This window comes from Penaeus japonicus, unplaced genomic scaffold (assembly GCF_977035675.1).
Source record: "Penaeus japonicus unplaced genomic scaffold, GWHDUDI00000001_assembly GWHDUDI00000020, whole genome shotgun sequence".
Classification (NCBI taxonomy): Eukaryota; Metazoa; Arthropoda; class Malacostraca; order Decapoda; family Penaeidae; genus Penaeus; species Penaeus japonicus.
The window spans coordinates 11,310,925-11,320,924 of record NW_028234422.1 but is presented as its reverse complement, the minus strand read 5'-3'; the positions used below and the strand labels follow the sequence as shown (position 1 = coordinate 11,320,924).

The window sequence follows — 10,000 nt, the reverse complement described above, 5'->3', positions numbered from 1 at the left end:
CATTGCTATCGTTATTATCATCATTACCATCCTTAGCATTATCATCATTATCATAATTAGCATCGTCATTATCATTATCATTATTATCAGTACCACTATTACTACTATTACTATTATATTACTGTTAGCATTATCATATTTATTATCGTCATTTTTATTGTTATTGTTATTATCAGTATCATTATCATATTCAGTACTATGATCTTTGTCATATTATCATCATAATGATATTAAAACGGATAATGGTAATCATAATAATTATAATAATAATAATGATAATAGTAATAACAATGATGATAATGATAATGATGATAACGAGGATAATGATATGGTAATAATCGTAAACATAATGATGCCAATCATGATAATGATAATGATAACTACAATGATATACAACAATGATTATAATATAACACTATAATCATTATAATAAATGTTTATGGTAAATATGATGTCATCATTATTATCATAATTATCAACAGTAACATCATCATGATCATCAATCCTTTTTTCAGAGAAATTGTCGTTTAAACAGTTATGAGCTCATTTTATTTTCATATAAACGAATACTCATTTTTATTGAACTGACCATGTAATTTGTGTTTCAGTACACTGGGGAGGAACATGTCTTTAAAAAAATCATATCTGAATGTGTTTATGAATTTGTCTTTTATTTGTAGAATTTTGGAATATTCTGGACAGGGCTCGGTTAGGTTTGGTAGTTGAACCGACCTCATAATCATGCGGGTAACATTCACAATTCACGTAATATGATAATAATTCCCTAAACTCTTCTCAATCATACCAAAAATTGTAATGAATAATTTAAGAATAATATTCTTTTCATGAAAAACTATGTATAAGGAGAAAATCACCCAGAAAATAATATTATAAGATAACGAATTCTCAACTTGTTTACATCGTCTTCACTCTCGTCGCTTCAACACGTGTTTACGGAGTGGAGAGTCAGGCTTCTATTTATTTTGTTGTAAGTTTGTTGTTACGTCTTCGTAGCGTTATGGAATTTTGTTTAGGTAGCGATATTTTGGTTCTAGATCATGGGATTGTAATGTTAAATGATATGGAAACGAGAGAAGTAGGTTGAAGACGGAGAGGGTCTGTTACGAGAGGGTATGCGTATGGTGTTATGGTGATCATGCTTTGCTTTTCTTATTTATTTTGGTTTTGGGTGTTTAGGATAGTTTTTGGTGATTATTCAGAGTAACGCCGCTTTACTTCATACCTCGAAAGTGTAACTGATAGATTCCTTTCACCGTCTACTACACTGACCTAAGTATGTAAAGCATGCCAATCGCACACATAAGATTTATTTTCATATGCTTATTGCACGCCTGGATTTACATAAAACCATTAGAAGAATAGAGTGTGACTTGTAGATTAGGGTTGACATTCTGTCTAAATAGAAATGTAATAGTAATTGAATGCCTTCGCACTTATCACTGAGATTACAGTGAAAAGTGCCGTACTCTCCATATTAGCTCGTAAAATGGATATAATCAGCAACCCCCCACCCCCTGATTGTTCATAATCTGAGTACAGAGGAGGGGAAGATAATGATTTTGCACAGAAATTTATGATTAAACTGCATTGATGTCTTCCAATGCATATCATATCTATCTACTGTTAAATAAGCATGTGGAAAATGTGGTTTCTTTACAATTTACTCACTTACTTGGTGTGCTGTTGCACCTATGCCTTGACAATTTGTGCTACTTACCTCATTATCAATTCATACCCTCCCTGTTGATAATGGCCCAGATTGTAGGGTATAGGGGGAGAATTGCACCTTATATAATGCAAGTATAAGTAGAAAGGGTAGGAATTCATCAGTACTACTTTAGCTGTAGTTAGTAATACGGTGCTATTCTAAATATTTACTCGGACGTTGCTTTATCTGAAAAAGATTTCAGTTTAATGTTAATTTGACAGCCAGGCATTATGCAGGGTAGTGTTATTTATATGGATAATTTGCATATAAAATAGAGCAGATACTGTAGGCTGCCAAGTGTAACAATTTTGCAGATAGTTCATTTTCAGTGAATATTAAGAAAGAATTGCAAATGATAAAGTAACACTATCAATAGACTTCACTCTGGAAAAGCACCAGGAGTAATGTGTCATACTATAGGTCTAGAGAATGGTAAAAAACACACTTATCCTTAGGATACCCACCCCAGGCTGCACATTTTAAGATGAACATAAACACAACCTGTTATGAAATAGCCTGCCGGTTTTGATATAGACTCTAACTTACTAGCTGATTAATCCAGATATCTTTGATATGCATCATCTTTTACCATTGATTCTACTAATATATATTTTTTCTCCAACCCAGACTCACTCCTTAAATATTACAAAAATGAAGCTCAAAAAGAACACCGGAGTGTCTAAAGGCCTGCAGAAGCCAGCAGAGCCCACAGGAAAGAAAGCAAAGAAGAGAAAAGCACTCGCTGATATGAGTGTTGATGACATGTTCTCCATGATTCAAGATGATCAGGTGAGATTATTTATTTCTAGTTTCTTATTTAGAATGAACTTAAAACAGATGACGAATGAGAGAAGAATTGTGAGGAATCCTCCTATTTAGCCTTAAATTCCTTCTTTCTTTTTGTTTTCTTAACTGTACTAAGTAGAAAAAAATTTACTTTACAGAGTGGTGATGAAGAGACCAGCCCTGTTGTTAAAAAGGGAGGAAAGAAAGCAAAGTCGAATAAGAAGATGAAAAAGGAAACTGCACCAGGTAGGCATTTGTTTGGGGAAGGAAAGAGGGTGTTATACTTATTTACAGATGTCGCTAAAAATATGAGGAGTATGCTATTTCCAATATAGCAACTCTATAAAGGTTGTCACTTAATTTGTATTGAAGAGAATTTGAATATCTTCTATATTTCTAAGAATTTAAAAGAAAGAAAAATGAGTATCATATTATTCCTTAACCCATTCATGCCGGTGTGATTCCGACTCTGAATAGTCACAATGGGTTTTCGAACACATAGGCCTAAAGCCTCGGGATTCTCGGGCGCACTATCTGCGAGACTGTGCTGTCCGCTTGCTCACCCCGAGCGCCGGCCTTGACCAAATATCTTGTTGCTGGCGTCTGACGCAAAAACCACAAAACGTGTCAGCATGTCATCCGGCGTGAATGGGTTAACTACAAGCAACCAAAAATGAATTAATTATTTTATTTCATTCCTATCTTTCCTACTTGTGTTAGAATTATAAGGTTCATATATACACATTTTCCTAATATCCCAATGCTGTCTAAAACCTTGCTTATATGGAAATGACTGATATTCCCTTGCAGAAGTAAAGCAAAAGAAGGATGATGTGGAAGAAATGGACGAAGAGCTGGAGGACGAGGAGGATGAGGAGGAGCTGGCACACTCCACGAAGATGAGCCAGAAGGAATATCTCAACAAACTGAAAAAGAGTGACCCAGACTTCTATCAGACCATGATGCAGTCAGCTGAGGTGATGGACATGCAGAGCTCAGGAGATGAAGAGGAAGGCAGTGATGATGATGAGGAGGAGGAGGAGGAGGAAGAAAAAGAACAAGAAAAGAACCTGGAATCTGTGAGTTTTATATTGTTTTATTGGGAAAAAAAAGAATTGACGCTTTTACCCTTTTGTCGGAGATTGTGTTTTTGATTTATAGGTTGTGCATTTGTATACCTTTCTTACTTTTCCTGAAACACGTTTAATCTCATCAGGGCGAGGAGAGTGATGCATCAGATGCTGAGGAAGAGGGTCTGCGCAAGAGAGGCTCAAACGTAGTCACTGCATCAATGATTGCAGAGTGGGAGAAAGGATTGCAAGGAGAAGAGTATGTGATGTTGCTGTTCATATTGTAGTGCATTGCAAATTATTTCTGATTTGTCAAAGGAAGCATACAGTCTTTGTAATTAAATGGAATTGCATGGCTGCAGAATTTCTCTATTTTTTCTCTCAAATGGAGGTCTCCTTTTCACATTTTTCATTTAAGTATTTGCAGAATCCTGTGATATTGATTAAGTAAGCTTAGGATGATGCGCATAAAAAATACAATATGAAGATACTATCCCAAAAACATCCTCTTCTAAAAAGACGAAAAAGAAAAAGTAACTAAATTATTTTCTTCCAGGCCTCTCAACCCATTCTTGGAAGTAAGTCAAGCATTCCTTGGAGCCATTCAGAGTTTAGGGTCCAAATCCAAGGAAGAAAAAGAAGCCGCAAGCAAATATGAGGTGGCTGGACCTCAGAGTAAGTTTGATTTTGAATTTACAAATGTTGATTAATTTGTTGCAACATGGGTTCCTTGAATATTTTACTTTTGAAATGTATATCATTGATTTGTTTCAATGGCTAGAAGAAGGAAGTCTTGATGGTAGTTTTAGACATTATATTTGTTCCCTACTTAAAAATTGATTTGAGGGTTGATCTGAAAGTTTCCAGATTTTCAAAACCTTTTTTGTATTTTTAGGGAAACTTGCATATTTTCAAATTATTCCCCTAATGACTAAATATAGAACAGCATCCTCTAGAACTCACTTCTTTTAGACTCAAATATAGGCCTCCTCAGGCCAAGCCTCCATGACTAGTGTACTCTGCCATAGCAGCATTGGTGTTCTGAACCCTCCAAGAAGCCTCTAAGAAGCAAGGGACCAGGTTTGATCTGTCAGAAGGATGGCTCACACATCCCCGCCTTTACGCCTTCAAAATGACTGCCATCAGGAGTGCACTGTGTGCAGAGGCATTGACCTTGGTGAGGGGAGGATGTTCATGCCAATCCTAGGCCATTTCTCTTGCAGCTTGGCAACCTGTGTGTTGTAAACCTGTGGGTAGCAACTGTGCTGTTTTTAAATTGAACGGAGATGATGTGGCCTTGCATGTCAAAGAATGAGCATACCTATACCACGCTCCCAAACTTCATGCTTTAAGAGGAGAATCTTCTCCTAGACTCATCCACACTGTTGATTACTTTTTGGATACTGATATATCCAAGTTTCATCACATGTAATACTGCTGGGCACATCTCTCCTAGCCCTTCTATTCAATCTGCCCAGCTGTTCCTTGTCCTAAAACACCCTGGTCTCTTTCTTTACAAGGGCAAGGATATGTTGTATCTAGTGGGTACATCCTCGTTCCTTAATCCATTAATATTTCAATGATCTTCCCTTTCCTAATATTCAAAGTCCCCTGACACTGGGAAACAGTAATTCTGAAATCCTCTTCACATAGCTGCAATATTCTTCTGAAGTGATAGCTCTTGGATGCCCTTCCTTTGGTTCATCTGCAAGACTTCCTCAACCTGTCTTGAATTCAGCAAGCCAATGACAAATGTCTTTTTTCAAGTCCAGTCTTCAAAAGCTAGTTCTAACCTTTCAAGGAAGTCATGGAAAGTCATTGCTTGGAAGTCCTTCTGGTGGGCTCTGACTGTATTGGAGCAAGGGCTTTACCTTACTATCTATGAGGTCTTATCAAATCTAAAGGTGTTAACCCATTGCCAATGGGGCTGTTTTGACTCAAAATGATCAAAACGCTGGGATATTTCAAATGAGTAAGCCTAAAACCTTGTGCTATTCGCCTTCTCTGGCTGAGTCCAAGCACTACGCACATGATCACCTGGTGCGTCGGCCGACAGGATAGCCATGACAAAATATCTCGTCCTTGGTGGCTGGTCCTACCATCACTCGTTATGATACCTTGTGTTAATGGGTTAAGCAAATGAGCTGAAATTTCAGTTGTCCCCCTATAAATGTTGAGAGTTCAGAAAGAATTTTATTATAACTTGATTGAGAGTTCAGAAAGAATTTTATTATAACTTGATTGAGAGTTCAGAAAGAATTTTATTATAACTTGATTGGTGGACATATCACAGCCAATTTCTGACCCCTCTCATATTCCAAGAGGAACATTACTAGAATGTTCCTACCCCCCTCCCCCCTCCAAGAAAATAATAGTGCCATTGGATAGAAATTAGTAAATGATTGTACCACCAGTATTTATGATTTGTGCAGTTTTCAGGTTATTATATTTGAACTGAGACATGAGAATGATTTTATATTTTTGTTTTATTTGTTTTACAGTTTTCAATGCTATTGTGCGGTTGTGTTTGCGAAATGTACCCTCCGCCTTTTACAAGATTTTGAGGCTGAAGAACCCTACAGATGATCCTTTAAAATGCAAAAGATGGGACAAAATGAAGAACTTCTTTAAGGCATATCTCAATAATCTTGTTAAGGTAAGCACCTTTGTCTTTTGCAAAAAAATAAAACCATTAATAATGATTGTATTTGACAGTTGTTTCTGTTCCTATGCTTCCCTAATCACCTCGTCCTCCAGAAAATCCTTGGTGCAATGAGAAATACTTTTAATTATTGTTTATTTGATTTTGAACCTTTGTGACAAACATTTTAATATTTTGTGTATAAGCTAACTTTGCTCAGAGAAAAGGAAGTATTATTGAATGGAGGGCATGGGTTATTCTCCTTTCAGTTAATCAGTGCAGTGGCTGATGCAAGTATTGCTGAGGTTCTTCTAAGTCGTGGAGTGATGCCCCTTCTCAGCTACTATGCAGGACACAGAAATGTAGCAAAGAAGCTCCTTAGGAAGTTGGTCTCCCTCTGGGCCACTAGCGAGAAGAAAGTGCGCGTGCTGGCCTTCCTGTGCATCTTCAGACTGACTCGCATGCTCCCTGACTCGTTCATGGAAGGGGTCTTGAAGGTAAGGCACATGTATACACCTTACTTCATAAAAGACAGATGATTGTATTTTGAGTGATTATAATATATTAGAAAATCTTTTTCAAAGGCTTTTGAATATGTGTAGTAGGTAGTCATTGAGATACTAATAGCTGGCTCCCCTCTTCCAGCGTATGTATATTTCATATGTACAAAATTCGAAGTTTACATCAAGAAACACATGGGGCGTCATTGACTTCATGCGCATGTCACTCGTGGAATTGTATGCTTTGGATCAGTCTCTTGCATATAGACATGCCTTTGTGTACATTCGTCAGATGGCAATCCACCTCAGAAATGCTATTACAACAAAATCAAAGGTACGAAATAGTGAATTTTTCCATCCGTTTTGCCTTTCCTCTCTTCAGCCTTTCTATCTCTCTTCCTCTCTCCTCTTTCCTTCTCTCTCCTTTATCCTCTCAAATCTTCAATGCTACCTCCTCCTCCTCCTACTCGTCCTCGTCCTCCTCAATGCCACCTCCTCTTCAATTCCAACACCTCATCTCTCCCTCCCCCTCCTCTTCCCACTTGCCCCCCTCCTCCTCTTCCTCCTCCTCCTCTTCCTCCTCCTCTTCCTCCTCCTCTTCCTCCTCCTCCTCCTCCTCCTCCTCCTCCTCCTCCTACCCCCCCCCTTTTGCCCTTCTCCCCCCCCTCTTGCCTTCCTCTTCCTCCCCCCCTTGCCCTCCTCCTCCTCCTCCCCCCTTGCCCTCCTCCTCCTCCTCCTCCTCCTCCTCCTCCTCCTCCTCCTCCCTTGCCCTCCTCCTCCTCCTCCCTTGCCTTCCTCCTCCTCCTCCTCCCTTGCCCTCCTCCTCCTCCCCCTTGCCCTCCTCCTCCTCCTCCCCCTTTGCTCTCCTCCTCCTCCTCCCCCTTTGCCCTCCTCCTCCTCCTCCTCCTCCTCCTCCTCCTCCTCCTCCTCCTCCTCCTCCTCCTCCTCCACCTTCTCCTTCCCCTCCTCCTCCTCTTCCTCCATTCCTCCTTCCTCTTCCTCAATGTTTTTTTCTTCTCATATAAAAAAGACATACACAATATATATTGAATGGACATGAAATAAAGAAATGTGCTGCATTTAAAATTTGATACGAGAATCAAGAATCACATATTTTATATCACATTTTCCCTCCACTTCCCCTCCCAGGAGCGCATGCAGATGGTGTACAACTGGCAGTATATCCACTGCTTGAACCTTTGGGCTGAAATGCTGTCCAAGACTCATCCTAGTTCAATCCTGCAACCACTTATTTACCCACTCACACAGGTAGGTGTAGGATGAAGGAGCTTTAGGAGTTCAGGTCATAGTTTGAGTTGATTTTGATTACAAAGGCAATGAGAGGATGTTCAGTTGTGCAGGTTGTTGAAGTTTTGAGAAACAGGTGATTTTGTTATATGAAGGAAGTATATGAAGATGTGTATATTTGTATTTATGTTTCATATCCACTAATTAATGTTATGATATCATAGATGAATACTGTTTAACTTTATATTTTTCCAGGTCGCAATTGGTACCGTTAAGTTGCGTCCGACGCCAGCATTCTATCCCCTCCATTTCCACGTTTGCAGCATTTTGACGAACCTTTCTCGACATACAGAGACATTTATACCAGTAATGCCTCTTCTGTTAGATGTAAGGAATCTTTATTGTATTCTCATATGCATACACATTTTTAATATGGATTAATTGTACATATTGGCATAATTCCTAGTCTTCTAATTGATAAAAGTCATTTTCATATATCAGGTGCTAGAAGAAAGGGGTGCCATCTAGGTTTACTTAACCCACACAGGACGGGTGGTACAGCATGTGTACCGCGCATTCAAAAGCCCAGTTGCCGGGCAGCACAGTATTGTGCCAGCCATTCAATTGATTTAGGCCTAATAATTCGAACGCCCCGGCATTTGGACATTCAAGGCTAGAATTCCCCCGTCGGGAATGGGTTAACATTACATTAATTATAGTAATTATGACTGTCATAGTCATCATCACACACTCCTGTCATGTCATGTATGTCATGACACCCGTATGCAATAGGTTAAAAAGCTTTGATTTTAGAATTAATGACTTGCTTAATGACGCTATCTACACCTTCCCCTCCTAATGTCAAACTTCCTCACCGGCAGATTCTCCACCAAGCCCCTCTGGAAAAGAAGCACAAGAAAGCATCCATCAGGCCCTTTGACTGGAAGTGCATGCTGCGCCTCTCCAATCAGGAGATGGAAGAATCGGCGTTCAAGGATGGTGTTGTCTCACAGGTCTATGATGCGGTGGTCAACTACCTGGGGATCGAGAGCCACTCTATCGCCTTCCCCGAGCTGGTCTTCCCTGCTACTCTACAGGTTGGTCTTCTAGCTGTTGTGTCGTGCTGTGTGTTTATTGCACTGTCCGTCTACTCATTTTGGAAGATGATGTTTATTAACATTGGGAAGTGGTATGGATATTTATGAGGAAAGATATATAAAGGACCAGTGATTTTTTTAATTTGATGAAATATCATTTATATATATATATATATATATATATTTATTTATGTATTTATTTATTTATTTATTTATTTAAAAGAACTATTGATGATGATGATGGTCAGGGTAGTGAAGATAATGATTCTGATAAGTTATATGCTTTATACAGATTAAAGCATTCCTGAAGAAATGTCATATGACAAACTGCTGCAAGAAAATGAAACAGCTCTTGGACAAGATCAATGAAAATAGCCAGTTTATTGATGCAAGAAGAAGAGAAACCACATTATCCATCACAGACCTCAAAGCTGTCAAGGACTGGGAGGTAAGACTAAAAAAAATTTCTTTCTTTTTTATCAATAATATTTTTATTTCAAAGTACTTTTCTTTGTGGCCATTCTTAATATTCCAGTCAGCTAGTTTGTTTTATTTTTTCCTTGTACTGTTTAACATTCACCCTCTTATCTTGATTAAGTTTTGATTTAACATTTTATAAAGGAAGAAAATATTAACCCGCAAACCTTCTTCGACAACCAAAAAGAAAACTTTCTAAAACCCGTTTGGACTCGTCCGACAGATCTCGGTCCGCCAGGAGGGCACGCCCCTGAGCAAGTTCCATTCCAACTGGCAGAAGATCCATGAAAAGGATCAGGTAAGGCAGTTTGGCAACCCCATGGGAACAGGAGCCAACAGCCTGCCTGTGATGAGGAAAGAGGAGATTGAGCGCCGAAGCGAGACCAAGGAACTCCTTTCCGATGACGACGACGATGACGACGACGAAATGGACACGAGCAGGTACTTACAAT

At 38.9% G+C, this 10,000-nt stretch overlaps 1 protein-coding gene across 1 annotated transcript in view; it reads left to right on the top strand.

The window, feature by feature from the left end:
- The first annotated feature begins 879 nt into the window (after nucleotides 1-879).
- Nucleotides 880-10,000, top strand: part of Noc2 (Nucleolar complex protein 2) — a 9,971-nt gene continuing 850 nt past the window's right edge. Inside the window, exons 1-14 of the mRNA XM_043011588.2 lie at nucleotides 880-988; nucleotides 2,357-2,518; nucleotides 2,674-2,761; nucleotides 3,326-3,594; nucleotides 3,732-3,844; nucleotides 4,142-4,260; nucleotides 6,087-6,241; nucleotides 6,496-6,723; nucleotides 6,872-7,060; nucleotides 7,876-7,995; nucleotides 8,230-8,361; nucleotides 8,856-9,071; nucleotides 9,364-9,519; nucleotides 9,772-9,989. Coding sequence (XP_042867522.2) covers nucleotides 2,381-2,518; nucleotides 2,674-2,761; nucleotides 3,326-3,594; nucleotides 3,732-3,844; nucleotides 4,142-4,260; nucleotides 6,087-6,241; nucleotides 6,496-6,723; nucleotides 6,872-7,060; nucleotides 7,876-7,995; nucleotides 8,230-8,361; nucleotides 8,856-9,071; nucleotides 9,364-9,519; nucleotides 9,772-9,989 — 2,141 coding nt within the window. The 5' untranslated portion in view covers nucleotides 880-988; nucleotides 2,357-2,380. The remainder of the gene's footprint in view (nucleotides 989-2,356; nucleotides 2,519-2,673; nucleotides 2,762-3,325; nucleotides 3,595-3,731; nucleotides 3,845-4,141; nucleotides 4,261-6,086; nucleotides 6,242-6,495; nucleotides 6,724-6,871; nucleotides 7,061-7,875; nucleotides 7,996-8,229; nucleotides 8,362-8,855; nucleotides 9,072-9,363; nucleotides 9,520-9,771; nucleotides 9,990-10,000) is intronic.